The 21809-nt window shown below is 44.5% G+C and overlaps 1 protein-coding gene across 5 annotated transcripts in view; it reads right to left on the reverse strand.

The window, feature by feature from the left end:
• The window catches only part of ERC1 (ELKS/RAB6-interacting/CAST family member 1), a 270574-nt gene that overhangs the window by 53576 nt on the left and 195189 nt on the right, over nt 1-21809 (reverse strand). For 4 of the 5 annotated variants that reach the window (XM_061124651.1, XM_061124648.1, XM_061124649.1 and 1 more), the window contains one exon: nt 12816-12960. In XM_061124651.1, coding sequence (XP_060980634.1) covers nt 12816-12960 — 145 coding nt within the window. Of the gene's footprint in view, nt 1-12815; nt 12961-14468; nt 15299-21809 lie in introns of those variants that run through there. The other variant, XM_061124652.1, reaches the window with a different exon arrangement.

A 21809-nucleotide genomic window follows, 5' to 3' on the forward strand; every position in this document is an offset into this window, starting at 1 on the left:
TAGTAAACATTTATTTAATGCTTTTCATTAAAAACAAAAAAAAACATTTCCCGTCTGAGAAATAGCTAAGCAGGCAACGGGGTAATCTTCAAAAATTCTAAGCATTTTAAACACACACACACACACAAGAAAAAAGATGCATTTTAGATAAGAAGGATCAAAATTCTTAAAGTGAGAAGTTCTGAGGGAATTTTATGCTTTCTTTTTACAAAATCATGGTCCATGTACGGAAAAGGAATGAATGGAACTGACTCAGAGTTAACTATAAATCGTACACTCACATGCACGTACACTGAAGTACCTTCAAATAAACCTGGGGATGTGAACGCATTTGGGTTCTTAATGTAAACCACCCACGCTGAGAGCAACTGACATAGGGCCAGACCCTCAGCTCCAGCTTGTCTTCCTGTTCTGAGACCTCACCACAAAAGGATTTCTCTGTACCTGTGTGCTCTCACAAACTTTTATACGTGGTTAAGTTGCTGGAATCAACAAACACTGACCAACGCATTCTAGGTATCTTCTCTAGTCTCCAAAGTTACTTTTTTGTGTGTGTGTGAAACTGAGCTAAATAGCTTTTAGTCTTCTGTGTAAAGGAAAATAACCCTGACATTTATTAAAATCAGGCCTTTCTTAAAAAACAAAAATCTTAATTTAAAAAAGAATCTTAAATGATCTCCTATACTTAAAGCTGTAGAAATACTTCACTGATCATTTCAATTAACTCAAGTATTTGAAAAACTTTGATTTCTAGAAGTAAACAAGAAGTACTCGGCATAGATTGATTCTAATAAGGAATGAATACTCATTAAGGATCATTTAAAAGGAATTAGTGGCTGAATAAATTAGTGAAACTCGACAGCAAACCAGTCAATCCTAAAGGAAAACCCTGAATACTCGTTGGAAGGACTGATGCTGAAGCTCCAATACTTTGGCCACCTGATGAGAAGAGTCGACCCATTGGAAAAGACCCTGATGCTAGGAAAGACTGCAGCGGGTAGGAGGAGAAGGGGGCGACAGAGGATGAGATGGTTGGATGGCATCACTGACTCAATGGACATGAGTCCGGGCAAACTCCAGGAGATGGTGAAGGACTGGGACGCCTGATGTGCTGCAGCCCATGGGATTCCAAAGAGTCAGACACAACTGAATGAATGAACAAGAAGACAGCAAAACATACCTGCTACTGGAGGCATCATTTTCTAAAACACATCAATAAGGAACTGGGGCTGGGGGATAGAGTAAACGTGAAGAGGAGGTTTACACAGGATCCAGAGTCACACAGCGTGAAACTCCAAATGTCTAGGAGTCAATAAAAAAGTACACATCAAAGTAAGGACCAGCAATGAGCTGGTTCTCGAACTGAATGAGCAAAGACAACTGTGGTTAAAGGCACGGGGGACTGGAAAATTCCTCCCAACAGCTATTTGGAAGTAGCTGATTAGTGACCACAGCTGGGCTCTGAGGGTCAGAAGTTGGAAGGTGCCCTGGAAGCCCTGCCATAGAGCACCTCTCTTCCACCAGCAAGCCCTGGTCCATCTCCTCTCAGTCCCAGGACAGACTGGGAACTCAGGCTGGGGCAGGGGCGTAGGGACTAGGAAGTGGGCCCTGCATGTGTCCAAAGGTGACCCAACTCTTAGCAACAGCTTCTAGGACATTCTGGGTCAGAACAGCCTATCAAGTTCACATCTCTGCAGCCACATCACCATGGGTACCCGCGTCTGCAACTGGGTTCATCTAATCACCCCAAACTTCAGCTCTATTTTGGTGGTAGTCACACTCCACCCGAGGACCGAAGTCACCTCTGGACTGCCTATACATGTGTATGTAGGTTTCACTTTCTTAAATCATGTAGAAAACAAAAACTACAGTTACAAAACACTGTTACAACAATACTAGCTTTTATAATTGCCCAAGTATTTACCTCTGTTGAGGTCTTTATTTCTCCATGCCAGTTTCAGACTACTGTCTAGTGTCTTTTCATTTCACCTTGCAGGACGCCTGTCAGTATTTCTTGTTGGGCAGATCTAGCGGTCATGATCTCCTGCAGCTTTTGCCTAACTCAGAATGTCTTAATTTCTCCCTCGTTTTTCAAGGATAGCTCTACTGGATATAGGATTCTTGGTTTCTTTTAGTTCTTTGAATATATCAGCCTCCCCAAAGAAGTCTTCGTCTTCTGGCTTCCAAAGATTCTGATGAGAAATCTGCTGAAAATCCTATTGAGGATCCCTTGTATGTGATGATTTCTCTCCTCATCTTTTCAAAGTCTGACTACAATGTGTCTCATTTTGAATTCACGTAACTTGGAATCTGCTTTCAGCCAATATGGGACGTTTTCACCATTATGTCTTCAGATATTCTCCCTGCCCCTTCCCCGCACCTCCTCCTTCCCATGATGTGCATGCTGGTCCACATGATTCTGCCCCAGGGGTCTCTAGGCTCTGTTCACTTTTCTTAAGTCATTTTTCTTTCTGTTCCTCAGCCCTGATAATTCCCATTATCCTATCCTCAAGTGCACGGATTCTTCTGCCTGCTCAAATTTGTTCTGAACCCCTCTAAGTGAATTTTTTATTTTGGCTAGTGTACTTTTCAACTCCAGAATTTCTTTTTTGGTTTCTCTTGAGATTTTCTCTCTTTATTGATATTTCCATTTTTTCACACACCATTTTCCTGACACACCCATTCCATTTCTCTGCCCATGTACATATATGATAGTAACAGTATTTTATTACCAGAGTTATTTGTGATGGTAATTTAGGGTTGTAAGCACACAGCTTTTCAAATTTGGCTGCTTAAGAATCAGTCTATCTGATTTCAGATACTGGGTTCTCTCAATTAGACTTCTCTCTCATTCAGTCAACAATTTCTAAAATTGTTGAAATGAGAAGATATCTTTTGATATAAGGTGGAGAAGAGATTTTGGCCTGTTGAGATTCTGAATTTTTCAGACTGAGCACAGTCCTTTATGTAAATATATTTTCACTGTAATTTAGGAAAGAATTTATTAAAGTGCTATTTATCACGAGACAGAATTACTGGGTTATGTGGATCACAATAAACTGTGGAAAATTCTGAAAGAGATGGGAATACCAGACCACCTGACCTGCCTCTTGATAAACCCTATATGCAGGTCAGGAAGCAACAGCTAGAACTGGACATGGAACAACAGACTGGTTCCAAATAGGAAACGGAGTACGTCAAGGCTGTATATTGTCACCCTGCTTATTTAACTTATGTGCAGAGTACATCATGAGAAACGCTGGGCTGGAAGAAGCACAAGCTGGAGTCAAGACTGCCGGGAGAAATATCAATAACCTCAGATATGCAGATGACACCACCCTTATGGCAGAAAGCGAAGAGGAACTAAAGGGCCTCTTGATCAAAGTGAAAGAGGAGAGTGAAAAGGTTGGCTTAAAGCTCAACATTCAGAAAACTAAGATCATGGCATCTGGTCCCATCACTTCACGGGAAATGGATGGGGAAACAGTGGAACAGTGTCAGACTTTATGTTTTTGGGCTCCAAAATCACTGCAGATGGTGACTGCAGCCATGAAATTAAAAGACGCTTACTCCTTGGAAGGAAAGTTATGACCAACCTAGACAGCATGTTAAAAAGCACAGACATTACTTTGCCAACAAAGGTTCATCTCATCAAGGCTATGGTTTTTCCAGTGGTCATGTACAGATGTGAGAGTTGGACTGTAAAGAAAGCTGAGCGCCGAAGAATTGATGCTTTTGAACTGTGGTGTTGGAGAAGACTCTTGAGAGTCTCTTGGACTGCAAGGAGATCCAACCAGTCTATCTTAAAGGAGATCAGTCCTGGGTGTTCATTAGAAGGACTGATGCTGAAGCTGAAACTCCAATACTTTGGCCACCTCATGCGAAGAGCTGACTCATTGGAAAACACTCTGATGCTGGGAGGGACTGGGGGCAGGAGGAGAAGGGGACGACAGAGGATGAGATGGCTGGATGACATCACCAACTTGATGGACATGAGTTTGGGTAAACTCCAGGAGTTGGTGATGGACAGGGAGGCCTGGCGTGCTGCGATTCATGGGGTCGCAAAGAGTTGGACACGACTGAGCTGAACTGAATGATATAGCTAAATGCTACTTAGTGGCTCAGACGGTAAAGAATCTGCCTGCAATGCAGGAGACCTGGGTTTGATCCCTGGGTCAGGAAGACCCCCTGGAGAAGGAAATGGCAACCCACTCCAGTACTCTTGCCTGGAAAATCCCATGGACAGAGAAGCCTGGTGGGCTACAGTCCATGGGGTCGCAAAGAGTCGGACACTACTGACTGACTTCACTTTCACTTTCCTCTAAGTGAATTTTTCATTTTGGCTACTGTACTTTTCAGCTCCAGAATTTCTTTTTTGGTTTCTCTTGAGATTTTCTCTCTTTATTGATATTTCCATTTTTTCCACACACCATTTTCTTGACACATCCATTCCATTTCTCTGTCCATGTACATATATGATAGTAACAGTATTTTATTACCAGAGTTATTTGTAATGGTAATTTAGGGTTTTAAGTACATAGCTTTTCAAATTTGGCTGCTTAGAATCAATCAGTCTAACTGATTTCAGATACTGAGTTCTTAATTAGAATTCTCTCTCATTCAGTCAACAATTTCTAAAATAATTGTTGAAATGAGAAGACATCTTTTGATATAAGGTGGGGAAGAGATTTAGTCTGTCGAGATTCTGAATTTTTCAGACTGAGCACAGTCCTTTATGCAAATTTATTGTCACTGTAATTTAGGAAAGAATTTATTAAAGTGCTATTTATCATGAGACAGAATTACTGGGTTATTAATGATATAGCTAAATGCTACTGAGTAGCTCAGATGGTAAAGAATCTGCCTGCAAGGCAGGAGATCTGGGTTTGATCCCTGAGTCAAGAAGATTCCTTGGAGGAGGAAATGTCAACCCATTCCAGTATACTTGCCTGAAGAATTCCACTGACAGAGGAGCCCGGTGGGCTATAGTTCATGGGGTCGCAAAGAGTCAGACATGACTGAGCAACTAATACACACAAAGGATACTGAAATCTCTAACCAAAAGCCCGTGATGATGGCAACACATTTTGGTGTAGCAATCATCAATGTTGGCAGTGGAGTAACACGGTTTGTTCTGAATCCTAGCTCCGTCACCTACCAGCCATGTAACTCTGGGCAAATTTCTCGCTCTCTCAGCATCTCCTCTGTACAATAAGGATAATTGTACTCCACAGGGTGGTTTCTGTGAAATTATATGACTTAATTTGTGTGAAGCACTCAAAACAAGCTTTAATTCAATAAAATTTGGACATTCGTATCTGTGAATGCTTTTTCAAGAAAGCCAGACAGTAGTAGATGGTTTAATTTGGTCATGTGGGCTGTCCATGAGAAGGGTACTCTGTGACGGTTAGTGCTGCTGTCTATCTAACATCACTCCTCTTGTTCCCTTGATTACAAGTATCACTTAATTCCATACTCGATTTTAATAAGTATTCACATTCTTTCAAAGAGACCAAAAGCAGCAGGAAGAGATTCTCTGGCGTGTACTGATTTGATTCCTACCAAGAGAAGCTGAGTGGGAGAAAGGTGAACCACCCTGAACCTGTCTTCTTACTCACACTTAATGAGATCCTCAGACCAAGGTCAAGGGGCTCAGGAAGCAGCTATAAATCATGCCACCTGACAGACAGCGAGGGGGCAGGAACAGGAGGGGCATATGCAGAGGGGCAGGAAATCGAGGCTGATTTATTTGCATTGAGACAATTCAGGAGGGATCAGAAAGATTTATAAATTCCCTGCGGCATCACAGAAGGCGGCAGTCTGACAATAGGAACGGCAAGCAAGATGTGATGCTCGAAATGAGGGGAAGAGAGGGTCTTATCAAATTCTGTGAAGAATCTGCCTACATCTGGAACTGATGACAAAAGAGACGGAACAGATGGAGGGAAGGAGACTGGGAGGAATGCAGATTTCCTCGTGTCTCCCAGCCTCTGGACTTCACCAAACTCCAGGCAGGCAGAACTCATCAAAATGGGATCCATTTCTTTGTAGGATATGAAAAAGGTTTCAGAGGAATAGTGAGTAACCAGGATTTTTTTTCAAACTTTAAAATGCAATATTTACTACTTTCGTTAAGATGAGCAAATGTCTATAGACAGATTTATACAATCCTTACATATGTGTTTCCTTACGCTTTACAACTGCTTCTTTTAAAACTGTTCCTAATTTCAGCAGTTAGCAGATAATACAGCTATAGGTAAATATACCGACTTGTCAAAAATTGGAAAATACAGACTTTAGACCTCAAAATCAGTTTTATCTATCCATCCAATATTACAGATGAGGAAGATAAGACCCAGAAAGGTTAAGTGAAGAAGCTTGTGACTTGATTAAGGAAACCAAAAGAATAAATTTGTGTCCAACACTTAGATATCAAGAGATTTATAAATGAAGGGGGTCAAAGAGTAGAGACTTCCAGTTATTAAATCCTGGGGCTGTGATATATAGCATGGTGATAACGGTTAACAACACTGCCTTGTATATTTGAAAGCCGCTGAGAGTCAAGATCTTAAAAGTTTTCATCACAAGAAAAAACTGTGGTGATAGATGTACACTGACCACAATACACACATAAATACAATTACTATGTTGCACACTGAAAACTAACATGATGCTGTATGTTGATTACATCTCAGTTTTTAAAAAAGAGCGTCACCCCGATCCCCCCTCCCACCTCCCTCTCCACCCGATTCCTCTGGGTCTTCCCAGTGCACCAGGCCCGAGCACTTGTCTCATGCATCCCACCTGGGCTGGTGATCTGTTTCACCATAGATAATATACATGCTGTTCTTTCGAAACATCCCACCCTCACCTTCTCCCACAGAGTTCAAAAGTCTGTTCTGTACTTCTGTGTCTCTTTTTCTGTTTTGCATATAGGGTTGTCGTTACCATCTTTCTAAATTCCATATATATGTGTTAGTATGCTGTAATGTTCTTTATCTTTCTGGCTTACTTCACTCTGTATAATGGGCTCCAGTTTCATCCATCTCATTAGAACTGGTTCAAATGAATTCTTTTTAACGGCTGAGTAATCGGGATGGGGAATACGTGTAAATCTATGGCTGATTCATATAAATGTATGACAAAACCCACTGAAAAAATAAATAATAAAGGAAAAAAAAAAGGCAATATAAGCACATTAAAAAAAAAAAAAAGAGCGTCACATGTGTGGATTCTCGGTGTGGGGGGAATGGGTGCTGGGTAACAGGGACTCATGTCTTGCACGGTCACAACGAGTTGGAAGTAGATGATCTTATTTGAAAAGCAGAAACACAGAGACAGAAATAGAGAATAAACGTAGGGACACCAAGAGGGGTGGGGGCGTGTGTGTGGGGGATGAAGCTGCAGACTGGGACTGACACAAATACGCTACTATACATAAAGCAGGTAACTGATGAGAACCTACGGTACAGTGCAGGGGACGCCACTCACCGCTCCTTGGTGACATGAGTAGGGAGAAAATACAAAGAGGAGGAGATACACATATACACACAGCCGATTCACTTTGTGGTGCAGCAGACACTAACACAGCGCTGCAAAGCAAATGCACTCCAATCAAAAATAAAACAAAGTGCCTGCCTCCCTGGACAGCTTTTGCCCAAGAGGGGGCAAATGTGTGAGGGCGAATAAGCAAAGGATGGCTTTCCAAAGGTAAGGAAGAAAACTGATTCCATGGCTAGGAAATTCCAAACTACAAAGATGAGTCTTGAAGTGAAGATTAAAGCAGAGATTAAGCTGAGGAAGGAGGAGGCAATTCCAGGGGGGAGGACGGAGAACGGAAAACACTTTGCCTCCAGTTCCTTTCAAATAAATCTGGATGCCATTGGCAGGAAACATGGAGCTGATCCTAATGTTTGTGGTGGTTTAAGAGGAAGAAGTATGTATACTGAAGACTTAATATGTAAGAATCTAGGACTGAACGGAGGCAGGATAATTAAAACGAGATGAGCACGTTTATCTGACCAAGTCAGTACAGGCAGTTGAGCCATGAAACAGGGATTGACCTGTATTTGTCTATTCTGGCAACTTCTGGATGCAGTATATCCTAACCAGACAGGTTTCACTCTCCACAGAGGGGATAACGGCTCACAGGACAGCTGGGAGGGTGGCTCATGGACACAGCAGGTCCAGGACAGAGCAGGCAGGCCAGGGCCGCACACGGAGGAGGGTCCTCCGGCCATGCTGGGCACCGTGTGTCCGCCGAGGAATGACTGCCCTGGCCAAGCACCTGACTTCGGCGACATGCGGGGAGTGGATACACGGACGGTCCCAAGGCCGGCCTCGTCATCAGGAGGAGGTGCTGGGTAAGAGGGACACACGTCCAGAGTGCCTGCTACAGCACTCATGCTCCCTCTGCACTTGCTGCTTGCTTGCTTTCTTTGTTCACTGACATTGTAGCTTTAATGTTTCTGTTCTCTTCTCATAGAACAAAAAATCATTTTATTGTTCTCCCTTCAACATCAGAGGTCACTTTTAAAAAAATTAATTAATTGTAATTGGGGGATAATTTCTTTATAGTATTGTGGTGGTTTCTGCCACACATGAATCACCCACAGGTGCACGTGTACCCCCATCCTGAATCCCCCTCCCACCTCCCTCCCCATCCCATCCCTCTGGGTTGTCCCAGAGCACCGATTTTGAGTGCCCTGCCTCAGGCATTGAACTCACACTGGCCATCTATTGCACATATGGTAATATACATGTTTCAATGCTATTCTCTCAAATCATCCCACCCTCCCCTTCTCCCACAGAGTCCAAAAGCTTGTTCTTTACATCTGTGTCTCTTTTGCTGTCTTGCATATAGGGTTGCTGTTACCATCTTTCTAAATTCCATACATATGCATTAATATACTATATTGGTGTTTCTCTTTCTGACTTACTTCACTCTGTATAATAGGCTGCAGTTTTGTCCATAGAGGTCACTTTTTAAAAAAAAATTTATTAATTGTGTTGGGTCTTAGTTGTAGTGCTCAGGCTTAGTTGCCCCATGGCATCTGGGATCTTAGTTCCTGTACCAGGGGTGGAACCTGTGTCCCCTGCACTGGAGGGAGGATTCTCAACCACTGGACTGACAGGGAAGGCCCTAGATGTCGCTTTTAAGCTAGTTTAATACTCAGATGAATGGCTTTCCCAGCTGCTCCAGAGCTGGTGGCCAGGGCCCAATGCTGGGGACAGCGGAGTGCCCAGGAGGTCGCATCCCGGACAAAGCCCGCTCAGGGGCACCGCTGTCTGCTAGGTCGGCCCTGGGCACACACCTCCTCTGGCCTGAGACTGGTGTGTGGGTGATGCTGAGTCTGGCAGAATCTTGACGTCATGGGGAGCAAACAGTTACGCGTGAGGGCCCCTTGCTCAGAGAGGGAGGGCTCAGAGTTCAGTCCTAAGTCCTGGGGTCTTCAGTCCTGAGGATGCCGGGGGTGAGTGAGGGAACGGAGACGAGCACATACTCAGGGGTCAGACCTGCTGATCTGACAAGGAGCAAGGCCCTGAACACAGAGGAAGAGGGCGACAGGCCTGGTGAGGACACACCTGTCCGCCCCCACAGGCCCTCTTGGGGTCGGAGGCTGCAGGAGACAAGCGGGCTCTGCTGTGATGTCTCATCTGCTTTCTGAGGTTATACTGGTCTTCCCGAGACCTGAGCAGACGCTTGAAATCACACAGCACGTGTTTCTCCACGTCTCACTCTTTCCGAGCCGTGCCCCCTCTGTCACATGTGTTCCTGTCCAGGGCTGAGCAGTGTCTCACGCAGGAAGACACTGCTATTTGCTGCTCACTCACTGCTCAGGGTGGCCAGCCTGCAATGACCCTGATGCTGTAGGGCAGGTGGACATGGTCAACAGGATGAGGGGAGTGGTGGTGGCCCCACTGAGACGGGTTATAACATCCTGGCTGCTCTCTCCCCTCCCTGGATTGCTTGACTAAGGGGGAGCCAGCCCCACATACTGAGCCACCCCATAGAGGAGCCCAAATGGAGCAGAGCCCAAGGCCATGGGAGTAACTCTGGGAGGAAGCCCTGTGGCCCCAGCCACGAGCCAGGTAAGTGCAGGCCTGGCCAAGAGCTGGACTGCGCGCTCATGGGGGTGCCGGGTGAGAATGGCCAGCCTGGGCCGGTATCCTGGGCCTGCGTGGCGGCTGTCAGAGCCCTCAGTTCTGCCTGATGAAGCCACAAGTTGGGGGAGCACCGTGAAGCTGCCCCATGTGTCTCAGCAGCTCCCTGGGACGGGTCACCTGGTAACCAGGTGGCGGGCACAACGTGGTAACAGACGGTTACTTAATGCATGACTCACTGAATTCAGATGCTTTTCCATGCTGGACCTACTGAAAATACTTGGGGCAACAGTAAAGTACCTCTTTTCCATTGAGAACTTCAAGAGATCAGGGAAATTAAGTGGCCTTGTAATGCTCGACAAGTAAAACACACACACCACAACAGAAAACTAAGGATGCTTATGGAAATACCCGACTGAAGAGGACAGGGTCTCCAACTTCTGAAAGGACCCTGTGAGTGGCCGGGGGGCGGGGTGGGGGGGCGGGATGCAAGGAAGGAGAGTGAAAACCACTGTGAAAAGACTGCAGGGACAGAAGGTGATGTTTGGCCTGGGAGAGCCCGAGGAGGCTTGGCATCAGCTCGCTTCCCCTAGGGGAGACACCTTTCTGCAGGACACGCACCGGGACACCTCAACTTACCACGCAGCTGTGTGGGACGCACTGCCTGTCTGGAGATCTTGGTTCTCTCTGGAGACACTAACTGATCTCCACTAGCTGTCCCCTGATAAAATGGGGGGGGGGTGCGGCAGGGATGAATAACATATAAACATACAGACACAGGGCGGCTCACCTGAGTTTTCTGCAGCCGCTGCAGAAGCACAGGCATGTTATCTACCACCCCTCAGACTCCTCAGTCAGCTGAGCAGGCTCATTCATTTGAAATTCTACTGAGTGTAACAGAAACTGATCATTTGTTCAGAAAATATGACATAAGGACCAATTAGAATCAATCATGGCTCTTAAAATGAGACAGAATGAGCAACGTGGGACTGAGTGACAAAGCGATATTTTCTTTGCTCAGTTTCCTGCTGTACTATGAAAGAAGTCTTTTTGGTCAGACGAGGTGATATGAAAATGCTTATGTGTCAGAATTCTTAGAAATGCTGAATAAAATAGGTGAACCTTCCACAAAGGGGAAGCTTTCCTGATCCTGCGTCACCAGCACCCAGAAGAGGATGGAAGTTCACGGTGACTCCATCTCTTAAAAGGATGATGATCCAGGGGTCCCAGTGCTTAAGTGGGTATTACCTACATAAAAGTGAAAGTTGCTCAGTCATGTCTGACTCTTTGAAACCCCACGCTCTATATAGTCTCCAGACCAGAATACAAGAGTGGGTAGCCTTTCCCTTCTCCAGGGGATCTTTCCAACCCAGGGATTGAACCCAGATCTCCCGCATTACAGGCAGATTCTTTATCAGCTGAGCTGCAGGTATTACCTGCGTAAGCGGCAAATATTTTTGTTCATGAGACTGGGTTGTTTTTGCTGGTCACCCTTCCATCTTGTAGAAGGGGACACCTTCTTGTGTTTTCTCAGAAAAATCAGTCATACAAATAAAGTCTATTGATAAGCAATTTTAATGTCTACAAATAGAGAAAATTTCCTTATTGTGTAAATACTGATTTCTGCTAATTCGAATGTTAAATATTATGCTATCAACTGACGACTGATCCTCGAGAAGTAGAAAAGAAGAAATTCCTTAACTTGAGAAACTCTTTTCTACTCCGATCACTTCAGGCAGAAGAGCAATCGTGGGCAGCCAAAGTGCACATGAAGAGTGATGGAGCAGCAGGGGAGGAAGTGAGCAGGTGGGAGTGGACCCTGCCAGTGGTGCAGGACTGGCCCCTGAAGTGGGAGCAGCACAGATAAAGAGGACTCGGATTTCAACAGTCAGCTTTCTCCTTACTTTCAAAGGGGAAAACATCCCCCCCCGCCCGCCCAGTTTTAAAGTTGTGGTCAAGTATACGTAAAATTTACCATTTTAACCCTGTTTAGAGCAGTGTATAGTTATGTCTGTTAAGTATATTTATATTGTTGTGCAACCATCATCAAAGAGGAGATTTCTAGTTTTTATTTTCACAAATAAAGGGGCTCACAAAGTATCCAGCATTAAATCTGGGGAAGGTTTTGGGTGGAAGAGAAAAGGGCAAAACGTTTCTCTCCCTGTCAGAGCCCTGAAGAACAGGAAATCAGCTAAATTAAAATATACTTGGTGCCATCTGATGAGACGCAAAAAACAAACCTCGCCAGTCGGTGGTATGAGCACACCTGCTCCACTTTACTGCCGCCTGCCCTGACATGTGGCCTCTGGACCTGGAGGCACGTCTCAGGACTCTGGCGACCCTTGAAGATACCCCACAGCGCTCGCCAAGGCCATACAGTGGCCAGTGCTGTGGACCCCTGGGGCCTGACCCAGAGAGACGTGCAGAAATGAATAAAAACCACCACCAACCAAAAACACCCTTTTCAATTCAAGTGGGCAGAACTGCACTAATTTCCCCCAGCCACTGCAAAAGTTAAGAAACATTCTCCTAAGATGAGTGACACTTCCTCAACCAGTCCTCTTACCAAGAAGGCTCTGTGCTTCCTGGACGGAGCCAGGCTGAGGGCTCTGCTGGGGAAGACGAACTGGACATGGGTCAGACGCCTGACCTGCGTGCAAAGCTGGCAAGGATGCGGGCAGCCCCCACCCCCTGCCCCCCATCAGTCATACCTGCTGCTTTAGCTGTTGTACCAGCCGATCCTTCTCCCGCTTCAGGGCGGCCACTTCCTCCTGAGTCTTCTTCTTCGAGGACGACAGTTCCAGGAGAGCTATGTTGGCATCTTTTTCACTGATGGCGGCCAGAAGGGCTTCCTGCCTGCATGAGAGAGAACGCGCCCAGACTTCAGCCCTCACGGCCATCCTCTTGGCTAACTACCATCATCACCCCATTTATGGGGGTAGAGGCTAGGTCTCAGAGTACACAGCTGCCTAAGTTCACACCTGAGCTTGGGGTCTGGGCAGGAATCCCATTCAGGTCCTCTTGACTCTAAATGTTTTTATCAGATCGTTACACTGACATCTGAATAAAGAGTTCCTTAGATCCAGTTGTAGTTAAACTTGGAAAAGTATACAAAATTAACAACTTTTTTTTTTTTTTCCAGGTAAGAACTCTCCTGTCATTTACATGTTTTACTGATTTGACTCATCCTTTTGATAAGTATTCTGTGGCTTCCAGAGAAACCAGGTACCACTAAAACTGAACACATTTTTATGTACAGAATGTATAACAAACCGCAAACATTAGTAAACAGGATTTAGGAACCCAGTCAGCTGTTCCTGGGGCATCTATGGATCTCTTTATCTCATCAATACAAAGAAGTTTCCAGTCAGAGCTGTATTTTTCATACTGTTCATGGTGTTCTCAAGGCAAGAACATTGAAGTGGTTTGCCATTTCCCAATTTCAAAATTGGGAAATCAGTACATCAAGGCTGTATACTGTTACCCTGCTTATTTAACTTCTGTGCAGAGTACATCATGTGAAATGCTGGGCTGGATCAATCACAAGCTTGAATCAAGACTGCTGGGAAAAATGCCAACAACCTCTGATATGCAGATGATACCACCTTTATGAAAGAAAGCAAAGAACTGAAGAGTCTCTTGATAAAGGTGAAAGAGGAGAGTGAAAAAGCTGGCTTAAAACTCAATATTCAAAAAATGAAGATCATGGCATCCGATCCCATCACTTCATGGCATATAGATGGGGAAACAATAGAAACAGTGACAGATTTTATGTTCTTGGGCTCCAAAAATCACTGTAGATGGTGACTGCAGCCATGAAATTAAAAGACGCTTGCTCCTTGGAAGGAAAGCTATGACAAACCTAGACAGCATATTAAAGAGCAGAGACATCACTTTGCCAACAAAGGTCCATCTAGCCAAAACTATAGTTTTTTCAGTAGGCAGTTACAGATGTGACAGTTGGACCATAAAGAAGGCTGAGCGCCAAAGAACTGATGCTTTTGAGCAGCTGTGGTGCTGGAGAAGACCCTTGGGAGTCCCTTGGACTGCAAGGAGATCAAACCAGTCAATCCTAAAGGAAATCAACTCTGAACATTCTTTGGAAGGACTGATACCGAAGCTCCAATACTTTGGTCACTTGATGCAGAGAGCCAATTCATTGAAAAAGACCATATGCTGGGAAAGACTGAGGGCAGGAGGAGAAGGGGACTGACAGAGGATGAGATGGTTGGATGGCATCATCGACTCAATGGACATGAGTCTGAGCAAACTCCGGGAGACAGTGAAGGACATGGAAGCCTGGTGTGCTGCAGTTCATGGTGGTCGCAAAAAGATACGACTTAGTGATTGAACAACAACGGGGCTTTATTTGGCAATGATCTGCACACTTTGAAACAACAATTTAAACTCTACTGATTCCACGTGGTTTAGCTAAAAACTATTTTTGGTTCATATCCAGAAGGAAAAGAAGGTGGGATTTTAGGGTGGGGGTGGGATGTTGAACTAAGAAATTTACAAAATAATCAGAAGGAAGCTGGTGAACAATTAGTCTCATAGTCCAAATGAATTCCTCTGGAGCTCATCTTTTATGGAACAAGTCATCTGGAAGAAGACAGCTTTGATTTACAGGAACTATATAAGTGGCCTGAGCTTTTGACCCGAGGAAGTGCTGAATCTGAGAAGGCACTGCCCAAGTTTAACCTTGCTTCTGTCTCTTGTTAAGATAATTAGGCTTCAATAGCAGTCATATGGAAGAGTTTTAGTTCAGCCACAAACTGGAAGGCTCTCTTTTGAATGTTCTGACAAGGATATTCCGTATTTGGATGGGGAGGTCTGGGGAACTCTGAACAAGCGGTCCTAACAAATGGAAGATGTAGGTCAGTTTACGTCACGGAAATGAAGATTTGTTTAATGAGTCTTTGCTGTTGGAAGGGAAGATTCACTGACCCCAGGATAACTTTCCACTGTCCCTACTTTCTGTGACTCTAAGAAATGGCAGATGGCTTATCCCATGAAGCTCTAGTCGACACCAAAGGGATAACGACAGTCTAAATATATCCACTGACCACTTGAAAAAAATATGTTAAGTGGTGAAATGAGCTTAAAGGTGAAGGAGTTCAAGATGGTCTCGCTCTGCGGTTTCCTGCTGATTGCTGTCATCTGTTCCCTTTCGGGGAGCGCGGAGACTGACAAGCTGGAATGAGAAATACACTTTTTCAAGAAGGGGGCTGCGTTTCTGTGCATCCAAGTCAGAATCACACATTTAGCAACAGGCAAGTAACAGAAGATGAGTGAAAGAGAAATTATTCTGTCCAGTTAGACCAAGTCATGAGAATGCTTGCTCAATGCCAGACAAAAGGCCACGGGATCTGAGTTCCATTCTGTGCTTAAGGAAAGAAGCATGACAATATGAAATACTAATAAGCAGCCTATGTTGTTGAAGCATCTTGACTGAATTCAAGCATCTTGACTCTTATAAACGATATGCTTGGCCAGATAATATGGTAAAGTTATTCTCTGGGGTAAAATGTCACATTCTCCAAATGCAATATAACAGATGACAACTCAGACTCTAAATTTTAAAATAAAGGATGTGGCATTGGCGTCTGGGCCATTGGAATGGTGCCTCCTTAATAAGATACATGTTTTGTAGACTTTTTCCTTTTTCTATACGATTCAAATAGAAATTTTATGTCATGGATGCTATTTATTTCTTATTGAGTGTTCATTATATAGCTCATTGATAATATGCTATGAACTGCACAGAATCAAAATTTCTCTCCCAAGGCTCTCACCCTCTAAAAATTCCCTAGCAGATTAACATACCACTGTCCTTTCCATTTTAAAAGTACACTCTTGATATTGATTTCTTACATATGTATGTGCCTAAAAAGGGCAATTCAAGGTCAAGAGAATAAAAGGTTTTGATCACACATTGTACATATGATGATGTTAACTTGGTAATGTCAGTATCTTTTGTGGGTTTATTAGTTTTTGGGTTTTTCTCTTGCTTTTGGAAGAGGACAGAGATAGTATCAATCTATCTAAATTTTGGTAAATTTGCAACAGACACCACAGGGGAGAACTTCTTGAGAATAATTTGGGGGATGGGCACAAAAAGTAAAGGTAATAAACCATAATTCATCTAACTTTTGGGGAATAAGAAAAAGTCTTGTTCCCTCAGTACAAGTGATAGTAAAGACAATATCAGTAGGTAAACTTACATGGCTAAGCTTTACAGGGAGCATTCAAGTGTCTAAATTAAAATTTTAAGAATACCCTGCATTTCAGAGGAACGGAATTTAGACTGAAAAAAAAAAGACAAACAGCAAAAAATTTTATTTTAGTAGCCATCTATTCTTAATATTGGAGAAGGAAATGGCAACCCACTCCAGTATCCTTCCCTAGAGAATCCTGTGGACGGAGGAGCCTGGTGGGCTGCCGTCTATGGGGTAGCACAGAGTCGGACATGACTGAAGCGACTTAGCATGCATGCATGCATTCTTAATATAATTGTTTCTTTGAAAAACAAGATACTTTCTGACAATGAAGTCACATCCATTCATTGGAGAAAAATGGAAAGGTATAGAAAAGTATGAAGACGAAAAAAATAACTTAAACAGTTCCTTTCTAATCAGAGTCAATGACTTGTGATCTGAAGGTCAGCTATTCTAATACTACTAAGGCTTATTTCAGAGAAAATGAGGCTTGGTGGGGACGGATAATTGACCTCAGCAGCTTTGCTAACTGAAGGCTCTCTACAGAAAAGAGCACTTGCTGGTAGGACACCTTCCGACTTCAGCCCCCATAAGCCCACAGCAGTAACACATAAAACAGAAAAGCGAACATACACAGGCCACAGAGAAAACAGGAACCAAAATGCTCTTCCACCCAAATTACTCCCCTTGTTCTGTTAGTGGCTTTTCCTAGTTATAAAGCAAAAACTGAAAAATGTGCACACGAAACCCTTCAAGGTGATTAGTGACCTACCACTGCATGACCAACAGGCCACCTGACCTGCATAATGAGGAGGCAGTAACAGAAATTCAACTTTAAGTCATTAGTCTGGTCACCCCATCCCTGGGGCTTTAACTACCCGAACAGCTGAACCTGCCCTTTGACCTGTGAATGCTAACAGAATCAATATGTCTCAATAAGTTCAGCTGTGGCAACTCAGCTTCAAGAAATGGTAAGACCACCTCCTCTGTCCCCTCCCTCTTCCAGCAGATTTCATAAGCAAAAGGCAAAAATCCACGGCAAGTGAGGCTGAAAATCCTCCGGTGATTCCTGAATCTTTGAGGATGACCCATGAGCCCTCTCTCACTAGTGATTGAGAGAAATAACCGCAGTGTTGGAATGACGGTGACTAGTAATTTAAGAGTCCTAGGTAAGCCTGTGGGTGTAACAGAAACGCAAGACAGAAATGGAGTAAGAATGAAGGCATGTTAGAAGGGTTTGTTTTTCCCTCTTCCTCCAACTCGGTATTTCAAATGGCCTGATTACATCATCATGTTTCATAAATTCCATAATCCAGAAAACCTCCGGAGAGCGAGCAGATGAAGCAACGATGAGATTGGTGGCTCTGGATGGACCTCTGTCAAGGATGTGCAGGCAGAGTCTACATCTACCCCAATGTTAAGGTAAATCTGAAGTCCTGGTTCTCTCACAAAGGCCCCCTTGACTCGAATTTAACCAATTAACTATCCAGAGTGAAATCCTTCACTCTTCATTTCACTTGGTGAGCAGGTCCCCTTCAGGACTTGCTTCCTCCAGCCTCCCTTGATAGAAGTCTCGGGGAGCAGGGCGGACACACCACCTGCGAAAGCTCAGTGAGTGTGGCTGTCGGTGGGCCTGGGAGGGTGAGCCTGGCTGGAATGCCTGATCTTCCAAACTCTGGTTCCTGAGTGTCTTCTGTCCTCTCCAGCCACCTTTACTAAGATACCCAGAACTACCTTCAATGTAAATGTCACATTTTCCAGCCATTATAACGAAACTCTCATTCAATGTTAACTGAATCTGAGGCCCACAGACTGCCAACACTGAAATGATTTGACTTCCTCTTGTTCCCCAGAACCAATACGCAAGTTTGGTTGGATCCTCCTTTTGAATAGTTTTTAATGAGCCCACTGCTGTGTATCTGGCATGCTCACTACTATGGTCCCACCTCCCTTTTATCACCAGCCTGCGAGATTCTTAAAATGCCTGCTTTGACTTCGCCCCCTTCTTACTGTCCAGCCTCATCAGGTTTTTTTACTCCACATCAAACACCTGGGCCTAATACCGGACCAGTGACGATCTTCAACCCACTTTTTCATGAATGTCCTCCAGGACCGTGTGTTTCCACGTGGGGTCATGCTCCACCTGAAAGGCCTGGGCTCTCTCCCGGGCTGCTGATTTCTCTCTGTTCTGCACTCCTCTCCAGGGCATTCATGGTTCAGGTAAATGGGCAGTTGCACTGTGGGTGTCCTTCAACCCATCTCCACATACGGGGTCTTTAAAGTTTCCTTTTAACATTTCTACGAGTTTATTGATCTCTAAATTTATTTGGCTTGCTAATTTTTTGTACTTTTTAAAAAAGTCTGTCCTTTTAGGGCTTCCCTGGAGGCTCAGCAGGTAAAGCGTCTGCTTGCAATATGGGAGACCCAGGTTCGATCCCCAGGTCAGGAAGATCCCCTGGAGAAGGGAATGGCAACGCACTCCAGTACTCTTACCTGGAAAATTCCATGGACAGGGGAGCCTGGCAAGCTACAGTCCATGGAATCGCAAAGAGTCGCACACGACTGAGCAACTTCACTTCTTTTAACTGTGAGATTTCAGTACAATGAGTGAGATGAAACAAAAATGGTAAGTGCCAATAAATCGTATGGGCTGTTAAGTACTGAAGTAGGTAATACCCCAGACAGAGAAAACTGCCTTGGGCTGAAGACACGGCAATTCAGTGGGCCTATTTTGGCAGAGATAATAATAAAGACAGAGAAAGTGACATCCATAGAAGCAGTCACGTGAGGACACATTACATGACTGGATGAATGGGTTTCTACAAGGAAGGACAGACTGAGGGGGATGCTGAAGGTAGCTCTGAACTGGAGCACAGATGGTCTGGGATAGCAGGAAGGAGTAAACACAGGCTGTGAAATTCTTGAGGGTTCTAACCAGAACCCGGCAGACAGAGGGTACTCAAAATGCTGAAGAAGAAATGATCTGATTTTGAACATAATACAGAAGCATCAAGAGTTCCAGGAAAGTACAGTGAAGTCTAGAGAGACAGATTCAGAGGCAAGGAGAGAGGAGATGCTTCTGGAAGCAGAAGGGTCAGGAGGCTGTTGCTAGAGATGTGCCAACTCTCATGTTACAGATGTGCAGAACTCTCACGTTACAAACATGGTTTAAAGGACAAAGAACAGAATGCTGCTGACTCTGGATTCCTGAACCAACAGGAGGACTGCGACGAATCACTACTCTATTCAAAGAATATGGGACATAGAATCAGTACTGCATTTCTGTTTTCACTGGAAAGAAACTTGCAAACAGCACTGAACACAGACTGTCTTAGGACACTTGGGTCCAGCAGCGTGTGCGGGGGCCCCGGCTCCTGTGACCTGCTCCCAGCTAGTGGCCAGGCCTCTGCCCACACAGCTGTGGTGCGTGTCCCAGGTCTCCGCTCCTGAAGCAAGGGGAAGAGACTGATCTCTGCTGAGAGACACACTGGTGAGAGAAGGGGGAAGAGACGTCATTCTGGTGTGGATGGACTTCATCCAGTATTTCAGAAGTCTCTGAGAAGAATCAAAATTAACACAAAGGCAGAAACTGCTGGTAGGTGGAGCTCAGTAAGATCACCTAGAGGAGGGCATGGCAACCCACTCCAGTATTCCTGCCTGGAGAATCCCCGTGGACAGAGGAGCCTGGCGGGCTGCAGTCCACGGGGTAGCAAAGAGTTGGACGCGACTGAGCGACTAAACACGGCACCCAGGGCTCAGTACAGGAGGCTAACTGAACACTATTCTGTGCAGGAAAGCGGAGTTCAGGTTTTCTTCTCACTTTTTTTTTTCTGAAAAATAAACATTTTGATATAGCCAACCCACCACGGATTATGACAATTTTGGAAAACCCGACTTTTGTTGTGATACCGATACTTCGGTTATAGAGCTTTCTGCCTGCTTCTGAAAAGGCCAAGAACTTGATGACTGTATCTCCAATTTGTATGTGTGTGTGTCGGGGGGGGGGGGGGCACAAAACCCAGAAGCCTGTACCTTTACCATTTGTTTAAATATAAAAACTGTAATCTAATGCACAAAGAGGTAGAAAGCAGATCAGTAAGCGCCTTGGACTGCGGGTGGGGGCTGCCGAATACCTGGAAAGGGACATGGGGACCTTTGGAAGTGGAGTCCAGCTTGACTATGGTGGCAACTACACAGTGTACACATTTGTCAAAACTCACCATACTGTACACACGGGCACCATAAATATGGCATAAACTACATTCCATGATTAAGTCTTCCTGCTCCAAAATAAATGTCCTTGATTCCAGCTCTCCTGAGACCACTGAAAGTTTAGTATTACCAGTATCTAAAGATGATCCTTTTTATCCTGTATTTCCTTAAAATACAGCAAACATTATCCATTTGCTTCCTTCATAAAATATACCTGTACTTAAACTTCAAGTGAGAGATAAGTTCTTCAAAGAATTCATTTTAGGAAGTTATTAATACATAAAAACATTTATTTAATAATGCTGCCAAATTTTTCTTTAAAACTGGCTGCAAAATCTGTTACATTATTCAAGTATTTGGAATTATGGCAAACGTCCTTTTTTATTAAACTGAATTTAAGTTCTGATCTCAAATCTGGGCACTGAAGTTAGACAACAAATCAAGACGTTATGTTTTTAGGACCACAGTGAGGTCTAAGAATATGTTTATTTTCAGAGGCACCTAGTACACTGGCTCTGGAAGCAACCCTCGAGAAAAGAATTACAAATATATTTTTAGCAACGACGGCACTAAGGGAGTAAGTGTGAAACTGTCCAGACGACTGCTCTGAGGCTCAGCTGGATCCTCTGTTCCAACATTCTGTTTTTTAAAGCTTATTTATTTACTTTTGGCTGTGCTGGGTCTTCGTTCCCGCACGTGGGCTGTTCTCTAGCTGCAGACAGTGGGGACCACTCTCTGGCTTCGGTGCGTGGGCTTCTCACTGCGGCGGCTTCTCTTGCTGCAGAACACGGGCTCTAGGGAACACGGGCGTCCGCAGTTGCGCCTCCTGGGAGCTACAGCACAGGCTCAGTAATTGTGCAGCATGGGGCTTAGTCGCCCTATGGCACGCGGGAATCTTCGGTCTCTGACCAGGGATCAAACCCACGTCCCCTGTACTGGCAGGTGGATTCTAAACTAAAGACCAGACCACCAGGAAAGCTCGCAACATTCTTACTTAAAAAAAAAAAAAAAAAAATTCTCACCACTTCTTCACAACAGATCAGGATAACTCAAATCTCCTCTCAACGGTACTGTACCTAGAGATTCCCTTCTCTGGGTAGGACATCCATATTCTTGTTTCTGATATTCTAAGTTTCCTTACTTTTGAATTTTACTTAAAGGAGCTTGCTCCTCGTGTGTAGTTCAGCAGGGCCCCCTGCCCCCTGCCCCACGGCTGCTGGGGTGTCACGCTGCCGTGAGCCACTGTGGATCATGTGGATGAAGGTAAAACTGCAG

The sequence above is a fragment of the Dama dama genome, chromosome 22 (genome assembly GCF_033118175.1).
Source record: "Dama dama isolate Ldn47 chromosome 22, ASM3311817v1, whole genome shotgun sequence".
Classification (NCBI taxonomy): Eukaryota; Metazoa; Chordata; class Mammalia; order Artiodactyla; family Cervidae; genus Dama; species Dama dama.